At 41.8% G+C, this 21,034-nt stretch overlaps 1 protein-coding gene across 2 annotated transcripts in view; it reads left to right on the forward strand.

Moving 5' to 3' along the window:
- Positions 1-279: 279 nt before the first annotated feature.
- ARHGAP42 (Rho GTPase activating protein 42) overlaps positions 280-21,034 on the forward strand; it is a 348,684-nt gene continuing 327,929 nt past the window's right edge. For both annotated transcript variants that reach the window (XM_045163011.1, XM_045163012.1), the window contains exon 1: positions 280-940. In XM_045163011.1, coding sequence (XP_045018946.1) covers positions 787-940 — 154 coding nt within the window. In that variant the 5' untranslated portion in view covers positions 280-786. The remainder of the gene's footprint in view (positions 941-21,034) is intronic.

Raw genomic sequence — 21,034 nt, forward strand, 5'->3', positions numbered from 1 at the left:
TCTTCAAAACCTAGCTTTAAACTTTAGGGAAAATTAACGCTGGTTCAAGTCGAGGGAGCGGGTGGTGAAGGGCAAGGAGGCGTGTCGGGAATGGGGAATCGTTTTGTGGACTGGAGGAACCCGGAGTGTTACCGCGGGGCGAGCCCCCACCCCCAGGCAGCGGGAGTAACGCACGGGAGCAGGCGGAGCGCAGAGCCGGGAGCGCAGAGCGGGCGGGGCGGGCGGAGGGCGGGGCGGCGCGGGCCGGGGGCGCGGCGGCAGGAGGAGGGTCTCGGAGCCGGCCCGGCGGCCGGCGCGCTGAGCCTGCGTCCGGCGCGGGGGCGGGTTTAGGCGGCCCGGCCGGAGCGGCGGCTGGGCGCTGGCGGCTCCCGGCGCAGAGCGCTGTCGAGTGGGCCAGCGGGCGGAGTTGTCGGGAGCTTTCCTGCGCCGCCCGAGCGCGTTCCTCGCCGGCCGAGAGCGTCCCTGCGCCGGCCGAGAGCCTGCCTCCCTGCGCCGCCCGCGGCCCGGGACCCCGCCGCCTCCGCGCTCGCGGCGACGATGCGCCCGGAGGACGGCGAGCTGAGCGGACCCGCCGCCCGTGCGTGCGCGCGCTTCCCCGCCGGCGAGGAAGCCTGAGCCCCGATCCCGGCGCGGGAGGCGCGGGACCAGCTCCCCCTGCGCTCGCCCGCGCGGCCCGCCTCGCTCCACGCGATCGCGCGCCCCGGCGGCCGGCGTTGGTCGCCGGCTGTGCCCGCCTTGACCGCCGGCCCCGACGCGTTCCCGGCGGCCGGTGGCCGTGCCGCTGCCATGGGGCTGCCGACCCTGGAGTTCAGCGACTCCTACTTGGACAGCCCGGATTTCAGGGAGCGCCTGCAGTGTCACGAGATTGAGCTGGAGCGAACCAACAAGTTCATCAAGGAGCTTATTAAGGACGGCTCCCTGCTCATCGGCGCGCTGAGGAGTGAGTGCGGCCGGCGGGAGGACAGGGCGCGGGGACCGGGGGAGCCCCCGCGGGGTGGGGGGTCTCAGGGCTGGGTTGGAGGAAGCGGAGCTTCTTTTGTTTGAATGGGTTTGGGGACAAAAGCTGAAGAGCTCCCCTGCTGGTGGCCAACAAAGTTTGTTCGGAGGTGTTCTTCACTTATTTACTTCCAAGGCTGCAGAGAAGCGAGCGGTCTCTGCTGGACCCCGGAGCGTATCCTGAGGAACGTTGTTCGGCATCTTTTTGTTTAACGCTCCTGGAACAGTATTGGGGACTGTTGTCATTTTTGTAACTTTATTCTGCCTAGTTTAAACGCTTAAAAAAAAAAAAAAGCCCTTGAGGAAGGACTCAGGAGTTTATCTGAAGGATAAAAATGAAGCTAGCTTATTTAGTGATATTAAAAGAAATGATTAAGTTCTTAGGTACATCAGCGACTCATCATTGCAATAAATCATTGCATTGGCACTTTATAGATTTGTAGCTTTGCAAGATGAAGACAGCATGGCACCAGTGGATTTTATCTCTTTTCAAGGTTTTTTTTGGTGCCTCTTAATTTTCGGTTTGCCTTCTAACTCGGGTGTGGTGAGTCCCTAATGGCTAAAGACCAATCAGAACTTCTGATGATCTATAGAAAGTAAAGACTGCCTCAGTTTAGGAACTTTTCCCACCTCCTTTCCCACACACCTCCCGTTCAGATTTTCTGTGCATCTTGCATTCTCTGAATCTTCACTTTCAGTTACTAGCACAAAAGAGAGCCTTGGGCTTTCCAGGTAGCTCGGTGGCAAAGAAATCGCCTTCCAATGCAGGAGACTCTGATTCGGTCCCTGAGTCTGGAAGATCCCCTGGAGAAGGAAATGGCAACCTACTCCAGTATTCTTGCCTGGAAATTCCCACGGACCGAGGACTACAGGACTACAGGCAGGCTACCTCCATGGGGTCCCAGAGAGTCTTAGTAAAAGAAACACTAGAGCTTCTCATAGAGAATTGACTGACTAAAGGATAAGGCTTTATAGGTTATTTTTCTGAGGACCTATTTGCTTTTTAATAGAAAGCCTCTGAAATGCAGCCCTGGAAATTCCGGTCTCTCTTAGATGAGTGAGGTATTTTTGTTAAGGTGAAGAGTCCTTTGGTTGACATGGCTACCCTAGGAGATAGGTAGGGGAAGCATCATTGTGTATGTCATTAACAACATTATGGATGTGTGTGTGTGTGCCAGAAACTAAGACGACATTAGCATCTGATCTCTATTTAGAAGCATGTATTCATGGTAAAGATGAACCTTAGCAAAATGTCTTGAAATTAGTATGCTCCAAATCCTGTCTATTTAAACCATCCTAATTGCTAAAACATTTACTTATTACTTGTGTTAACTTAGCCAGGGTAAAGAAAATATGTTCTGTACCTACATTCATTTAATTTCTGAATTTGAATCTGCTACTGATAATAATAGTATTTACTGATTTGTAAAAAAAATACGAGTTTATCTGTAGTTCTGTCCATCTTGTGTATACAAAGGTGAACTTAGCTTCCATCTGATTTACAAAGCCCACTTGAGCCTCTTTGCATCTTGGAGAGGATGATGCTTCTTTAAAAAGAGTTTCCCTCTCTCAGAGCACTGATTCTTGCTCGAGCTGCCAGATGGTCTACAAATGACATTTTCTTCTCGTTCTGCCAGAGATCAATTCCAGTGGTTCAAAAGTGGAAAACACTTCCATAGCTGTGGTAAAATCTCTGAAATGTACATCATTTTACTAGTAATCTTATTAACTGTATTATGATTGAATCTAGCCTTGCAACTATCAGGTGCTTCCGTTGTAGGTTTGTTCTTCCATTTATAAGTGAGGATATCTCGAGAGTGTAAGTTCCTTGAACACACAGACCCTGCCTCATAAACTTGACCTTCTACACATAAAATGTACAATCTGTCTTTCCAGGATTTGTGAGGAGAGTGCATTATATTAACATTTGGTTATTGCTTTTCTTGTAGTGGAAAGAAAGCATTTATTAAAAGAATATCCAGCATTAGCTGCCAAGCAGGACAGATCTGGAGCCGAGAAACCCTTTAAGTCATATGAGGGCACTTCTTTTTTTCCCAGCAAATGACCTCTGTCCCTTGGGGAAGATGCTCTGGGGTTCTGCTGCAGCTGCTAAATGCCTGCTTTCTGAAGCTGGTCCTGTAGGAGGACAGAGTGTGTCTAAAGACTTGAAGCTGCCATAATTCTATCCCACATCCACCAAGGAGCCCTCCTTTCTTCAGTTCTGCCCCTTCTGTTTTTCCTTTCTGCCTTAGGAAGCCTTCAGTTTTCCCCAGCCTTAAACTATGCCTTTCTATTCTCCATACCTGTTGTTTCTGTAAGTGTATCCATTATCCACTTCAGATTTATATGTAGCACTTTGCCGTCGTTTATAATGAATGGTTTCTTAATAAAACTTTCCTGAGCTGACAATCTTCCATGCATTTCTAAGCATCTTATATTATTTCCAACCTACTTAATAAGTTTTCTGCTGAAAGTCTTGGCGAGCTCTCTTGGGTAACACATGTTTTACTGTTTCAGTGAGAGTCACATGTGCTCCTTCAGCTTGGGTTCCGGGTGTGCATTTTTTTAGGAGCGAATTTTGAATGATCATTATAAATGAGGACCTTGACTAGATGATTTGAATTTTAAATGTGTAAGGCATTTAACATATTTTTAAGATGGATGTGAGAGTTGGACTATAAAGCTGGGCACTGAGGAATTGATGCTTTTGAACTGTGGTGTTGGAGAAGACTCTTGAGAGTCCCTTGGACTGCAAGGAGATCAAACCAGTCAATCCTAAAGGAAATTAGTCCTGAATATTCATTGGAAAGACTGATATGAAGCTGAAACTCCAATACTTTGGCCACCTGATGTGAAGAGCTGACTTACTAGAAAAAGCCCTGGTACTTGGAAAGATTGAAGGCAGGAGGAGAAGGGGACAACAGAGGATGAGATGGCTGAATGGCATCACTGACTGGATGGACATGAGTTTGAGCATGCTCTGGGAGTTGGTGATGGACAGGGAGGCCTGGCGTGCTACAATCCGTGGGGTCGCAAAGAGTCAGACACGACTGAGCGACTGAACTGAACTGAACTGCATTTCACTCTCACATCCACTCAGAGAAAATGGATGACAGTAAACGAGTTAATATAGGGATTAATGTAGACCTGAGTTTACGTTCTGATGCTGTCAAATGCTGTGTGATGCTTCGCAAGTAACAACCTCTGGGTCCTACCTTTCCTTACGGGGAGGGAACAGCTATAAAGATCTCACCACTAGGACTGTTTGTTCATTTCGTTACATGCCATCTAGTCATTTGGTGAGTGGTATTTGAGAATATATGACACTGGTGAATTGGGTTTTAGTTCATGCTGTATGACTCACAGTCTCTACTCTTCTTATCAAATGTTAGTCTGTGAACTTTGTTCCTTTAACAGGTGCCAGTTTTAAATTTTGGGTTGTGAAGTTATAGGCTCATTTTGCTTATTAATTTTCTCCTTTTATAGACCATATCCAAAGAAACATTTCAAAGTGTCTTTCTCATATAATTCCCCCTTTACTTCGTATAAAATATAATCTCCCCTTCAAATAAAATTTTTGAATTCAAAACTTTGTATAAAACCTTTTGAGTTCAAAGAACCATCTTTAAGTAGAACATAGTCTTTCCAAGACTAGACAGACCCTCCCTCCAAAGAAAAGAAGAGGAAAAGAGGGGGAAGGGTTGAAATGCAATTGTACTCATTAAATAGAATTGATTATGTGGAGAGCTTATCAATATTCTTTCCTCCCATCTAACCTGCAGCATCTTGGCCATCCCACCCTTCTTGTAACTATCTATTATAACACTTCCTCTCATCACCTTAAAGTAGAATTGGTCAGTTTTTCCCTCTACCTTTAAAAGAGTGTTTCTTAACCTTGTGTGGCTGAGCTTCTTTTAAAGAAAAAAAAGTTAATGGACTCTAATATAATTTATTTTTTATGACAGTTAAATATATTCATGAAACTAGTTTTCATGCCATCTTAAAGGCAGATCAACTTACAAATTAAATATAAATAATACTGTGAATACAATATAAAACTTACAAAACTACATTTAATCAACCTGGGATTTCTTTGGAAGGAATGATGCTAGAGCTGAAACTCCAGTACTTTGGCCACCTCATGCGAAGAGTTGACTCATTGGAAAAAACTCTGATGCTAGGAGGGATTGGGGGCAGGAGGAGAAGGGGACGACAGAGGATGAGATGGCTGGATGGCATCACTGACTCGATGGACGTGAATCTGAGTGCACTCCAGGAGTTGGTGATGGACAGGGAGGCCTGGCATGCTGCGATTCATGGGGTCCCAAAGAGTCGGACGTGACTGAGCGACTGAACTGAACTGAATGGATGATATTATTTTGCCAAAATGACATTTTCTCTTCTATAAAGACTGCTGATAATATCTTACGTATTGTTGATGATTCATTTTCTTATCGCTTTTCCTGATTGAAAGTGCAGGTTTTCAAAATCTACTTGTCTGTTTGATGGCCTTCTCTGACTCATAAACCTTATTTCTTCGTCTGTTCTTAAAGTGGTTGTTCTAGCACTAGTGATCCATGGCACAAACAGGGGCATGCTAGAATGCTAGGAGTTGGTTGCTCATAAATTGCTACAGAATATGCAGTTTATTAAGACATTAGCAAGAGGAAGCACACAATTTCTTTTTTTTTTTTTCAGATTTATTCAAGTATAGTTGGTTTACAATGTTGTGTTACTTTCTGCTGTACAGCAAAGTGATTCAGTTATACATTCATATGCATTCTTTTTCACATTCCTTTCATTATGGTTTATCACGAGATAATATAGTTCCCTGTGCTGTACAGGGGAAGCTTGTTATTCATTATTTTCTGTGTAATAGTTTGCATCTGCTAATCCCAAACTCTTGGCGCATCGCTTTCCCAGCCTCTCCTTCTCCTTGGCAACCACAGCTGTGTTCTCTGTGTCTGTGAGTCTGTTTCATAGGTGAGTTCATCTAGGAAACACACACAGTTTCTTAGAGGTGTCTGCGTTCAGTGTCCACAGCCTCAGTTGGAAGCATGCTGCTGCGGTGCACTTGCAGTCTGGGGATAAAGTAGATGTTTAGCGTGAAAGGAAACCCTGAGTGCACAGGCTGCATTCAGAGATCTTGGAGAGGCTGAGATTGAGAGACTCCTGCCTTCCATTTGCTGTGTTTGACTCGGTTTTTCACTTTAAGCCCGTCTCTATTTTGTGTGTGTTCAGGGTCCACTTTGCTACCAGTGTTTGGTGGCACAGGGAAGGAGTTAAATAAATGGAAGAAACAGTGACAAATTTAAGGAATTTGAAAGACGTTCTGTAGTTACTGCACTTTTTATTTGGTCATCCTTGAGATCTTAGTGAGAGCTGCTATTGTTGCAGGCTATTTTTGGTGTTTAAATTTGGACCTAGATTTTGTTTGGTTTACCACAACTCAGTGCAGATTCCCGTTTACCCTGCAAGAGCTCCTTCACTCTTGCTTATTCCACTTACGTTATTTTGCTTGTTGAGCTGGGCAGCCTTGTCAGAGATGTGGATGTGTAATTACTTCCACCGTTTTTCTGGTTCTTACAGTCATTCATTAGAATCTGAGTTAAATGAGCAGAAATAATTGTATCTTTCAGATGAACTGTAATTAATTTAGGAACGGGTAGATTAAGAATGAAGTGCTCTAAGGTTCTGCTTCAGAGCCCTGTACAAGTAAGAGCAGTTCGGTTTGTGTTCATTTAAATGGGAGCCTGGGCATTCATTAAAGTGGAATTAAATTCAGCTGGCTGAGAACTTCCGTCTACCTGTCTTCTGATTGTCTACATGAGCTTGACAGGTGTCCTCTAACAGTATCTTTAGCTCTGCTGAATGTCTTTCTGTTTTTAAAATGACACCTTATTTATTTGTGGTTGTGCTGGGTCTTGCTTGCTGCACTCGGCCTTTCTCTAGTTGTCCTGAGCCGAGCTACTGTTCATTGCATTCACTGGCTTCTCATTGTGGTGCCTTCTCCTTGCAGAACACAGGCTCTAGGTGCATGGGCTTCAGTAGTTTTGGCTCCTGGTTCTAGTGTGTGGGCTCAGTAGTTGTGGAGCATGGGCGTAGTTGCTCCGTGGCATGTGGAATCTTCCCAGACCAGGGATCAAACCCCTATTCCCTGCATTAGGAGGCAGATTCTTATCCACTGTACCACCAGGGAAGTCCTGGATTTCCTTTTTCTGCAGGTAGTAACTGAGGAGCTGCCTTGTTAGGAAGGAGTGGGTTTCTGGGAGAACAGAACCTATTTCCTGTCTAGTGGAAGAGGCTGGTGTGGCAGTAACCACCTCTTACATTGCCTCCTGTGATAGGGTACTCTGAGATGCAGAAAACTCAGGTAACCACAAAACTTTGAAATCACTGAAAAGCTGCTTCAACAGACATGCTTTCGGTTACTAACATTTCTTAGAGCCCAGTGTTAATCATGTTCATGATGATGCTGAAGAAGCATTTCTCAGATTATATAAAAAAAAAATAAAGCTTACATTCAGTATTGCTTTGGTGCCAAGTATATTCAAGTAATGTATGCATGGAATGGCAAAACTTCTCTAGATTTATAAAGAGAAATGCTAAAATGTTCAGGCTGTTAAGCCACATTCAGTAAATGTTATGCATCAATGAAATGTTTATTGTGGACAGATGAGAAAGGGTGAAGAAAAGGGGGTTATTTAGTCTTGAATCTTTTTCCAGAGTATTGTTTCTTGCCAGAGCTGTGGTTGCCACCTGTTCTGGCCCCAGCCATCCCTGTTGTCTTGTCTGGATGGTAATTTCCACTCATTCCAGCCTCTTGGCAGGTGCCAGACTCCCTGTTGGTCCACCTGCCGCCCACCCGGTTCAGTTGGCAGCCCTGCCAGCCTTCCCTTTCCCTCCAGCCTCCTGAACCTCTGCCCAGCATCTCAGCATCCTTGGAGCATATCCCCAGCAGCTCTGGCCTTATCAGCTGAGGACTTGCTACCTGCTTCTTGCTGACTTTCATCATGAAAATGAAAACCAGTTGCTGAGCTCCTGGCTCTCCAGTTCAAGGAATCTGTGCGTCAGCTTTTGCAGCTGCCAGTATTCTGACTTTTAATGGCTGGGTTTCATATAAGTGTAGTGACTTCCATTGAATTTGTTAATTTTAATGGCCCTTCGGGTAGGACAATAACAAGATAGATAATGGAAGTTTAGTTATTTTAACAGATTTGTTTTTGGCCAGGCATATTTAAACACTGGCTTGGATATTTCCTGTATGGTGGAACCTCCTCTCTAGGATTCCAGCTAACTGGAATGTTTGGTTCATCAGAATGTGCCATTGTTCATATCTGCAGTTTTCCGATTTTATAATCAAGAATCTAGTTATAATGTTGAAGAAAATGTTGCGGCAAAACCTGCATGTATAATCCTCTGTAAGGGAAGTGATTTGTTTCAGAAAAAATGAATTGCAGACTAGTAAGGTGCCACACAGGCATCCGTGGTGGCTCAAGAATCTGCCTGCAATGCGGGAGATCTGGACAGCAGAGCCTGGTGGGCTGTGGTCCGTGAGGTTGCAAAGAATTGGACACAGCTGAGCGACTAAGCACACATACAACATACCGTACGGTAGCTGATCATCTGTCAGTTTTTCCAACCTTTTTCTTTTGTTGCTGAAGAGTATATTCATAAAAGAAGAAAACATAAGCCCTACTTCTCTAGAATTTAAAATTTTTTATTTGAAAGTATTTCACCTACTTGTAATTTTTACATGGAATATGGTGGGGAAAAAGGTTAGGATAAGACTAATAGTTAACACTTTGTAGATTATTTTATATTATTTATTATAGATTTTTGACATGCAGTTTTTAGATTTTTAATGGTAAAAGTCTCCATGCCTAATGGTATTTCTAAATATACATTTATTTATTTGGCTGTGCAAATTCTCCGTTGCGGCATGCAGGATCTTAGGTTGTGGCCTGTGAACTCTTGGTTGTGGCCTGTGGGAATCTCATTCCCTGACCAGGGATTGAACCCAGGATCCCCGCATTGGGAGAGCAGAGTCTCAGCCACCGGAGCATCAAGAAAGTTCCCCAAATGTTATTTTTAAAATGTCCAAACATGACATTTTATATATTGTCATTTTATGTAATTTGGATGATTATCAGGTGCAATATATTTTGTGAAGGATGGGGAACTATCCTGGGATGATTCTCAGTGTTGGGTGGTAAGAAAATATTGGGAAGAAATGCACAATTTACACACATTTGTTACATGAATAGTACTCTCTTGAACCTTGGCTTTATTCTGGTAAAAAGTGGATAGACACAAAATGACCCCTTTCGTTTGAAAGTCAGACACATTTCTCAGTAGTGGAATTTCTGTATTTCCTTGCACAAATCTAAAAAGCCATACTGCTTGCTAGTTTATGAAAGACATGCCAAAAGTATTCCCTCATGTGTAAACATATACTGGAGTTTATCCAGATGAAAGCCCCAGCTTCAGTTGTCTCTTTAGTACACAGGAAAAGTGATGATTTAATTTAGAAAACTGATATGTGTTTGTAAAATGTGAAATGAGTATTGTATAGTGTATCTCCTTTCGAATGGAAGCTATGTAAATTGATTACTTTGCTGTGGTGAGACTTTTTTCTTTTTCATTTATTTAATTTTCTTATTCCTTAACATGTTTGAAAGATAAGGCCTCAAAACAAATACAAAAGGAGTGGTGGTAGTGGTGGGAGGGATTAGCAAGGAGAAGCAGATTAAAGTGAGTTGTGAAAACAATTTAAATAGTGTGGTTTTGGAACTTGTATCAGACTTTGTGCCTTCTGTGAGCAAGTTCTTATGTGACACTGAACGGTCAAAGGAGTAAGAGGTTACAATTGTTTTAAAGGTTGGTTTCAGAAAGTTTGAGGGCCAGTGTAAAAATTGTCAAATAAGAGAGAATTGGTGTGAATTTTTAAGGGGTACACCATTTGGGGAAGATTTGAGAAAGTTGTGTATTCCTGAAGACATGTCAGCATAGGTGATAGGAAGGGACGGTCCTGGTTTTCCTCAGGTGATCCTTTTAAAAATGTTATTACTGCCTCTAGATCCCAGCTGCTTCATGGCCTCTTTTTTTCCACAGTGTACACTGTTGCAGAATCCTTCTTCCTTATTGCGTCTAGCCTTCTCTTCAGTGTTGGTAGTGTGCAAGGGGTCCTTCTGCTGTTTGCTTTCCTTGTGTGACAACATCTGCCCGCAGGGCTCCAGCTTGGACCGTCTTCAGCCAAGCTCTGAGTCTGATTTTCAGCATCCTGCTACCTGTCCCCACCTGGGCGTGCTGCGGGCCCTTCACATACCACGTGTCCAGCCAAAGCTTGTTCTTTGTGTTCCCGTTCGGTCAGTTATTTGCTCACCCACCTGGTTGTCTTAGAGAGAAACCACTTTCTAATGCTTCTGCTTTCCTTCTCCTCTGGTTTGTAAACTCCAGTTTTAAGCTAGCGTTTTTTTTTTTTTTTTTTCATTCCACCCAGATTCCAGCATTTGGTTGGTCCTGCAATTTTCTGTGCTTACACTATCTTGAATGTGATGTTCTCTGCCTGCACCAATAGTCCTTAAGTGTGTGCGTCTCTGTGTATGTAGATACGAAATAATTTTTTTCTTAGCATAAAATGTTAGAAATATTTCCTCTCACAGCTCTGGAGGCCAAAATCCGAAGTCAATGTGTCAGCAGAGCATGCTGTCTCTGAAGGCTCTAAGTGAAAGTCGCTCAGTTGTGTCCAGACTCTTTGTGACCCCAGGGACTATACAGTCGATGGAATTCTCCAGGCCAGAATACTGGACTGGGTACCCTTTCCCTTCTCCAGGGGAATCTTCCCGAACCAGGGATCGAACCCAGGTCTCCCGCATTGCAGGCAGATTCTTTACCAGCTGAGCCACCAGGGAAGCCCAAAGGCTCTAAGGGAGGATGTTTTTTTGCTACTTCTATCTCGTTCTATTGTCAGAACGAGACATCAAGTCCAAGACATCCTTTGCCTTGTAGCTGTATTACTCCAGTCTCTGCCTTTGCAGTCACACAGAGTATTCACTGTGTATTTTTGTTTATTAAATTTTACTCTGTCTTTTGAGTATAAACTTGGAGGGGGCTTGTATATCTGTATTCTAATTTGACTGCATTGTGAATAGTCAGTAATGGTGAACATGAATCAGTTTACATTTTACTAAGAACATGATATGGAGAAGGATTTTGATTATCTGTGGAGCCAATGAGCCAGGAAATGGGGACTGCAAGTTTGCTCTTGAATATTTCTCCTGTCAGAGTCATACTGACTTTTAGGTCTGGGTAACCTGGGGACGGCAGATGGCATCTGGAGTTGGGGCTTCATCCTAGTCCTGCTGCTGACACTAAGTAGTGTCATGGGGAGAAGCCATTTGTCCCAGGCCCTATTTTCAGAAAAAAATGGGAATATATTTGCCATAGATTCCTTGTAGGATTTTTATGTGGCCAGTAAACAAAATGCCTAACAACATGATTTAAAATGTGGTATTATTTTCACTTGCTTTAGGCAGGATCTTTGTAAGCCAGATAACTTCAGCTTTTTTCAAGGCTTGACTTGAATAGGTTCTTGTCAGTGTTATTATCGTAGTCCATAGACAAGATGATTCAGATAGAAATGCTTTAATGGAATGTTAAAGCATGTGTTTGTCCCCAAATTAAATCTTTTTGGTAGGAAGTGATCATGAGATGTGGCATGGTTTTGATTTAGCTTTTTACTTTTAAACAAATAATTATCTACTGTGATCTGGGAACCAAGGAACAAGGACACACTGGGTTGGCATTTAGGGATAATCATGAACTGGTAGTGTAGATTTTGAGACTTTATTGATGTGTCTGCTGCTGCCTTGATGCTGTTGGCTTAGGTCATTGGTCTGTAAAAGTTGTTAAAAGTGATGTTGTCAGAAGTGAAATAAATACTTGGGTCATTTCATGTACTATAACAGGTCAAAATGGAGAAGGGAGGTTTTTTTCCCCACATTGATTCATGCATTGCAGGCAGACAGTGGCTTAGAAAAGTGCTTTCTGAGGTATTTCTTATGCTACACAGATGTTTTGTAAATGTAATTATGTTTGTGGTGATATCATTTTAATGGTTATTGGTAAGAAAAGAATGATGAGATTGGTAGGGTGTTGCTGGAGGGTCTAGGAGCAGGAAATTATGGGAAAAGACAATGTTGAATTAGGAATTGAAGAGGAAGATTCAGTTGGCTTAGTGAGAAAATTAAATTGAACCTGTAAGCCAGTTGATCCAGGAAAAAATGGTGTGAGTGAATAGGTGTCAGAATTGCTGGAAGAGGCTATTTAGATGGTACCCTAAAGATAAGACGGGGCTTCCCAGGTGGCACAGGGGTAATAGAATCCACCTGCCAGTGCAGGAGACATAAGAGCTGTGGGTTCGATCCCTGGGTTGGGAAGATGCCCCGGAGGAGGGCATGGCAACCCACTCTAGGATTCTTGCGTGGAGAATCCCGTGGACAGAGGAGCCTGGCGTGCTACAGTCCACAGGGTTGCAAAGAGTCAGAGACGACTGAACTGACTTAGCACAGCACATAAAGACAAAATAGATTATTTAAAGTGTGTATGTGTGTGTGTGTTTTCTCCTTAAGGAATCTGTGAGCTTAAGAGAAGCTCTACCCAGGGGCTGCAGCAGGAAGTCTGGACTTTGGGGACAGTTTGGAAAGTAAAGCAAGGGCTGAAAAAAGCCAGTCTCAGGGGATAAAGAAAGAAAATAAAGATCCTGAATAATCCTGAATAAGGAATAGTTGTAGCAAGTGAATGAGAACTTTCAGACTTGTCAGGTTTAAATCCTGTTGGATGCATTTTTTTTTTTCCCTGTCAGTGTTGCCTTGGCTCTTCAGACTGCTCTTATGGAAATGAGGATTCAGTGAGTATCTGTGACTGGCTGACCTTGAGGTTTTGTGACACTCTCTGATGAGGGGAGGAGCAGGGAGAAGCAGATGTCAGTTTCTCTGTACTCGTCCCACTTTGAGTCCTTAGGTTACAGCTTAGGCCCACTTGTTTCTTGTTTGAGATGGAGTTTTGCATTTCTGTCAGAACAGATATTCATTTAAGGTAATCCCAAAATATCCAAATAACCTGAATATTAAATCTCGCTTAAAGAAACAGGAATGGGTGAATTTAACTCAGATCACCATTATATCTACTTCTGTGGGCAGGAAACCCTTAGAAGAAATGGAGTAGCCATCATGGTCAACAAAAGAGTCCGAAATGCAGTACTTGGATGCAATCTCAAAAATGACAGAATGATCTCTGTTCCTTTCCAAGGCAAACCATTCAATATCACAGTAATCCAAGTCTATGCCCCAACCAGTAACGCGGAAGAAGATGAAGTTGAACGGTTCTATGAAGACCTATGAGACCTTTTAGAACTAACACCCAAAAAAGATGTCCTTTTCACTATAGGCGACTGGAATGCAAAAGTAGGAAGTCAAGGAACACATGGGGTAACAGGCAAATTGGGCCTTGGAATACTGAATGAAGCAGGGCAAAGGTTAATAGAGTTTTGCCAAGAGAACACACTGGTCATAGCAAACACCGTCTTCCAACAACACAAGAGAAGACTCTACACATGTGTTGCAAGAAGATGGATCCCTTCCAGGGCCTGAAACTGGGCTCTTGTCTAACAAGAAAAGAAATGAATTGTCCTCGGAGACACATGTGCTGACAAAGCAAGAGATTTTATTGGGAAAGGGCACCTGGGTGGGGAGCAGTAGGGCAAGGGAACCCAGGAGAACTGCTCTGCCGCGTGGCTCGCAGTCTCAGGTTTTATGGTGATGGGCTTAGTTTCCAGGTGGTCTTTGGCCAATCATTCTAATTCAGAGTCTTTCCTGGTGGCGCACTGCATCGCTCAGCCAAGATGGATGCTAGCGAGAGGGATTCTGGGAAGTGGACGGACATGCGGTGTCTCCTTTAGACCTTTCCGGAACTCTTCTGGTTGGTGGTGGCTTATTAGTTCCTCATCCCTTATCAGGATCTCCTGTCATAAAACAACTCATGCAAATGGTTACTATGGTACCTGGCCAGGGTGGCCGGTTTCAATCAGTGTGCTTCCCCAAACAACTCCCCCCGAGAGACTTCATACTCAACATACTTCTTGGGAATTGGGGCAGAGGTCTCTTTCTTCTGTAACTTCTTCCTGCTGTGCATGGGCGTAGGCCTGCCTAGCAGAGCAGAAGCCTCTCTCTACCTGATCTAAATTGGGGTTTTCCACATCTGAAACCAGCTTCCACCCTTGTAGTAACAGCAATTTAGTTTGAAACTGTTGGCCCCTCTCAGAGATAAACTAGACAAGGGCCAAACAGGAGACCTAACAGGATGGTCATCTCTGGTCCCCGGAAACAGAAGGCAACATTTAGGGTGAGGGTTGCAGGATTTGTGACCCTTTTTGATTGGTTGGTGGTGAGGCAATAGAGCTGTGCTCCAGGAATCTTGTGTTCAGTCTGAAGTTACCATCCTCCACCTGGGTGGGGGCTCAAAGACACTGTTATGTATATTTCTTTGGGTAGGAACCGGGACTCTGTCTGGAGGCTGTACCAACCTTTCATTGTTTCTCCTGTTTCTGTATCCCCTCCCTTCCCTGATTAGCAATTGTTTGAATCCACACTTTGGAACTCGGGGAAGGTCAAGGAGGCTGAATGAAGCCTATATCCTACAGGCAAGAAATGTGTGGAGAACACAGAACTGATCTCTACTCCAGAGCCCCATAGAGTTCTACTCAGTTTTAATTTAGGGAAATAGGCAACTATGACTGTGATAACTTCCTTTCAAAATGGAGCATAGGACTGCCTCAGCTTGGAGTATAGACACTGAATTGGAAGTATTTCTGAGTTCCAAGTTCTAGATCTGAGTCTTGTATGATTAAAACCTCAATCCCTTGGTCTACCATTTTGGTGTAACAGACCCAGTTAGAAGTAGTTGGAGGAGTGATAACTGGAATTTAGTAGACAAAATAAATCTCATTTCTTTTTAGAAGAATAGGCCTGAAACCCAGTCTGGACCTGGCACTTCAGGGAGACTTGTAGCCAGTTGCCTGGTTTTATAAAAAGTAAGGTTGCAGCTACTAGCTTCCAGCAGACATTGTTTTGAGAATGGTGGCATCCAAGCCTGACACGACTCAGAAAACTCAAGTGTTTAGCAATACAAGGTCTAATCTGAAAGTACACCCATAGCATCACCTAGTTATTTCCCAGGATATCTGAACAATAGCTACTCTATTTTGACTTTTAATTGTAAACTTTTCCTTAACAGCCAAAGCAGATTTCACCGTTAATGATGTCAGTGTTTCTCTAGGTATGAGAAGATGCAAGAATTGGGACTCATAAAATCTTCTCCTGAAAAGATCTAACTATCTGAAGGCCTGTTCTGCCAGTTTTTCCCAGAGCACAGAGTGCCTCATTCCTGGTTTTCATCCTGAACTCCTTTCAGGGGCATTGAAAGTCAGCAGTTGCAGCGGCCATGATTTAATCTTTGTAGATGTAGATGGCAAGTGTCAGTCTTCAGTTGGCAGAGCCCCTTTTTGCTCATAAACTTGACCATGATTTTGAGGGGGGCATTTCATGACCATTTTATCTCATGGTGCTGAGAATGTCCATTCTCAGGTTTGGCAAAGATTTTGTTGACAGGCCACTCAGTGTGCTGTTACTGGACTAGGCCATAAAACAGTATCCAAAATTCTCTGGACCACCTGTTTTTCTAGCCTCTTGGTCCAGGAAAATATTCCTTCTTTTTGCTTCTTCCCATATATAGAGTTACAGTGTTACCATCATTGATCTCATATGGGGCTATATATTATTCTATTAGAGGCCTCAGACACACATTTGATAGTGTAAGAAACAGCAATTTTGTAAAACAGGTGAAATACAAATAACATAGCCAGCAGTATTAGTAAAGTCACAAGTAAGACTTAAGAGCTTCCATTAAATGTAGCCCAGTATATCTCAGGTCATCTGACTTAGTCTGCTCTGTAGAATCTTTATCTTCCAGGGAAATTATATATTGGCACCATCTATAAGGCACATAGCCCCGTTTTCTAGTGTTACTAGACTGATTGTCCTTAGTATGATTTAATTGTTTCCAACACAGAGGAGACTTTAGACCTAAATTACCATAGCCTGGTGTTATCGATATAAATCCATCCCATAATTGTGGGAGATTTTTTTCCTCCTTTCCTGAAACCTTTCTTGTTGCCCTGATTGAGCTTGAGTAATAGAAAAAAGCTCAAACTTATGGCCAGAGTCAGAGCAGGCAGTATTAATTGGCCCGGTGAGGGGATCCCATCTAGTAATATCACAGTAACCTGAATATGACTATAATTTTTTTTTTTAATTAAATTTTCTCAGGGCCATCCAGTTAGAGTCTTGTAGTAGAGAAATTTAACAAAGTAACCCAGAACTAGACACAGGTAATTGACCACAAACCCAACAATTGAATTGATTTCTAAAACTAGCATAGAATCAGGCCTATGATAGAAAAGCATTTGATTTATATGCAAAGGTCTAAGAAGTCAAGAAAACATAAATGATCATACAAATCAGGTCCAGCATCTTGGGCAAGCTGTCTACCTCTGATGTCGTCATCTTCTCATCCTGGTGTAGTGTAGTTTCTCCTGCTTGAGCATCATTTTAAGGTGAAATCAGGTCAGCTGTCCTCTCTATAGACCAATCCACTGTAGGGGCCTTTGGAAGTGGGAATTAATCTAAGAGTTAATTTCCCTTCAGTTTCATTGTGCATGAGCTAGTTAAGAGTACCTGGTAAAAAAGTCCTTCCATCCAGGTTGGAGACAGTCCCTTAAATTATGTCTTTTTCCAGTCCTGGTTGCAGGTCATGAGGCATCTGGTCTTCATCCAAAGATAGATTACTGAGATAAGCTTCAGAAACAAACTTAGGGTGTTCTTTAAGAATTCAATTAAATTTTACATTAATATCACATAACAGCAAAGAACTATCTAAGAGATGAGTCTTACTAGATGCAGACCTGCATTAACAAACTGGGATTTAATATTTTTTGAAATATCTTTTTCTCCCTAAAGTTACCCTCATTTTAATCAGATATAACCAAATTAAGGCTAGCTTGTTTGCAAAATAGGTCTGTTCTCACTAATTTTGGTCTGATGGTTTATATAACCATAATTGATCATAGACTTTTTATTTTGCTGAAACATTTATAGAGTCTCAAGCTGAACATTTTAAATAAAACAGGGCTGGGAAACTCACACCAAAGGCTTATCACAGATTTTGCCTAACAAATCTGGGTGAATTCTTCCCTTTTTAAGGTCTCAAAAATTTCTTGAGATTTTTGTACCCGTGAGATAACTTTCCTAACTCATTTGATAAACTTACTTGAAACCTAAGAATTTCCAATTTTTGGAGGAGTCAGATACAGAGAAAATATAATTATTTTGTTTATAACGTTTAATTTTACCAAAGTGTTGTCATAAGTTTGAGAGGAAGGTTTTCCCTACTCCCTAAAAACATAAGATTCAAACCCATAATTTTTCAGATAGAAACCATAAAAGTTATAAGCATATTCACTGGTTCATTCAGTCCTTTTTTTAACTTTTGTGAAGTCATCAGGTTTTCCATTAGAATACTAGGACATATCAGAATGTTAAGAACTCCATATAATTTCTAGGATATCTGTATTAGTAATTTTACCATACATTATAACATGAGCAGATTTACTACTCATTTGATAATCTTTTTCATGTAATTTAACCAACCAAATAAACACAGTTTAATATCTCTCTTTGGGATGTTTCAGGGGCCCTCTGAAGCATCCCAAAGCTAGTTAGAGGTCAAAAGGACTTCAAAAGAATTCTATTTAAGAAGTTTTATCGAAAAGATCAATTAAAAGGGTTTAGAACATTTGTCAGATTTAGTCAATGTTGATGGGTGTATCATTTAGCTTGTTGATAAGTCACAATAGGCCTAAATACCAAGGCTCAAGGTCTAGTGAAAGTCAGCTCCGCCATCTTGGACCTAGTTAACTCTAACCAGTTTTCTTATGGCTGTGTCATGTCTAACAAAATCCATTTATCTAACTAATTGTAATCCAGTTTTAGAAAATCCTGATCGTGCATAACTCTTTTTAGTATTTTTCATAACTTTTTCTTTTTCTTTCTTTTTTTTAACTGAAAACACACTTCCTACTTTCATTTAGCAACCAAGAACTAACTTTTATATTAGCATTTTACAAATTGGTGAGCATAAATGCCAGTGATAATTTCTAAAACCCTTGCTTTCTTAGAACATTTTAGGATGGCACCAAACATTATTCATTTATAGTCCCAAATCTCTTTAGTTTCTCTGTAAAAGGAAACTAGTGTTTAGTAGTAAATGTTTCAAAATCTTATTTTATTTGGAAATGACCTAACTATTCAGTAGACTTCCCACACTTAGCACACTTAGCACAACCGTTAGAAACTTAAGTTACGCCAATCTGGAGAGACTATTTTAGACAGATATTTCTAAAGAATAATTATTCTTTTTTTTTTTTTTTTTTAATTTTATTTTATTTTTAAACTTAACATAACTGTATTAGATTTGCCAAATATCAAAAAGAATCCGCCACAGGTATACATGTGTTCCCCATCCTGAACCCTCCTCCCTCCTCCCTCCCCATTCCATCCCTCTGGGTCGTCCCAGTGCACCAGCCCCAAGCATCCAGTATCGTGCATCGAACCTGGACTGGCAACTCATTTCATACATGATATTTTACATGTTTCAATGCCATTCTCCCAAATCTTCCCACCCTCTCCCTCTCCCACAGAGTCCATAAGACTGTTCTATACATCAGTGTCTCTTTTGCTGTCTCGTACACAGGGTTATTGTTACCATCTTTCTAAATTCCATATATATGCGTTTGTATACTGTATTGGTGTTTTTCTTTCTGGCTTACTTCACTCTGTATAATAGGCTCCAGTTTCATCCACCTCATTAGAACTGATTCAAATGTATTCTTTTTAATGGCTGAATAAGACTCCATTGTGTATATGTACCACAGCTTTCTTATCCATTCATCTGCTGATGGACATCTAGGTTGCTTCCATGTCCTGGCTATTATAAACAGTGCTGCAATGAACATTGGGGTACTCGTGTCTCTTTCCCTTCTGGTTTTCTCAGTGTGTATTCCCAGCAGTGGGATTGCTGGATCATAAGGCATGTCTATTTCCAGTTTTTTAAGGAATCTCCACACTGTTCTCCATAGTGGCTGTACTAGTTTGCATTCCCACCAACAGTGTAAGAGGGTTCCCTTTTCTCCACACCCTCTCCAGCATTTATTACTTGTAGACTTTTGGATCGCAGCCATTCTGACTGATGTGAAATGGTACCTCATAGTGGTTTTGATTTGCATTTCTCTGATAATGAGTGATGTTGAGCATCTTTTCATGTGTTTGTTAGCCATCTGTATGTCTTCTTTGGAGAAATGTCTATTTAGTTCTTTGGCCCATTTTTTGATTGGGTCATTTATTTTTCTGGAGTTGAGCTGTAGGAGTTGCTTGTATATTCTCGAGATTAGTTGTTTGTCAGTTGCTTCATTTGCTATTATCTTCTCCCATTCTGAAGGCTGTCTTTTCACCTTGCTAATAGTTTCCTTTGATGTGCAGAAGCTTTTAAGGTTAATTAGGTCCCATTTGTTTATTTTTGCTTTTATTTCCAATATTCTAGGAGGTGGGTCATAGAGGATCCTGCTGTGATGTATGTCGGAGAGTGTTTTGCCTATGTTCTCCTCTAGGAGTTTTATAGTTTCTGGTCTTACGTTGAGATCTTTAATCCATTTTGAGTTTATTTTTGTGTATGGTGTTAGAAAGTGTTCTAGTTTCATTCTTTTACAAGTGGTTGACCAGAGTTCCCAGCACCACTTGTTAAAGAGATTGTCTTTAATCCATTGTATATTCTTGCCTCCTTTGTCGAAGATGAGGTGTCCATATGTGCGTGGATTTATCTCTGGGCTTTCTGTTTTGTTCCATTGATCTATATTTCTGTCTTTGTGCCAGTACCATACTGTCTTGATAACTGTGGCTTTGTAGTAGAGCCTGAACTCAGGTAGGTTGATTCCTCCAGTTCCATTCTTCTTTCTCAAGATCGCTTTGGCTATTCGAGGTTTTTTGTTTTTCCATACAAATTGTGAAATTATTTGTTCTAGCTCTGTGAAGAATGCTGTTGGTAGCTTGATAGGGATTGCATTGAATCTATAGATTGCTTTGGGTAGTATACTCATTTTCACTACATTGATTCTTCCAATCCATGAACATGGTATATTTCTCCATCTGTTAGTGTCCTCTTTGATTTCTTTCACCAGTGTTTTATAGTTTTCTATATAAATATATATGCACCCAACACGGGAGCACCGCAGTATGTAAGACAAATGCTAACAAGTATGAAAGGAGAAATTAACAATAACACAATAATAGTGGGAGACTTTAATACCCCACTCACACCTATGGATAGATCAACTAAACAGAAAATTAACAAGGAAACACAAACTTTAAATGATACAATAGACCAGTTAGACCTAATTGATATCTATAGGACATTTCATCCCAAAACAATGAATTTCACCTTCTTCTCAAGCGCACATGGAACCTTCTCCAGGATAGATCACATCCTGGGCCATAAAGCTAGCCTTGGTAAATTCAAAAAAATAGAAATCATTCCAAGCATCTTTTCTGACCACAATGCAGTAAGATTAGATCTCAATTACAGGAGAAAAACTATTAAAAAATCCAACATATGGAGGCTGAACAACACGCTGCTGAATAACCAACAAATCACAGAAGAAATCAAAAAAGAAATCAAAATTTGCATAGAAACGAATGAAAATGAAAACACAACAACCCAAAACCTGTGGGACACGGTAAAAGCAGTCCTAAGGGGAAAGTTCATAGCAATACAGGCACACCTCAAGAAACAAGAAAAAAGTCAAATAAATAACCTAACTCTACACCTAAAGCAACTAGAAAAGGAAGAAATGAAGAACCCCAGGGTTAGT

This window comes from Bubalus bubalis, chromosome 16, assembly GCF_019923935.1.
Source record: "Bubalus bubalis isolate 160015118507 breed Murrah chromosome 16, NDDB_SH_1, whole genome shotgun sequence".
Taxonomy (NCBI): domain Eukaryota; kingdom Metazoa; phylum Chordata; class Mammalia; order Artiodactyla; family Bovidae; genus Bubalus; species Bubalus bubalis.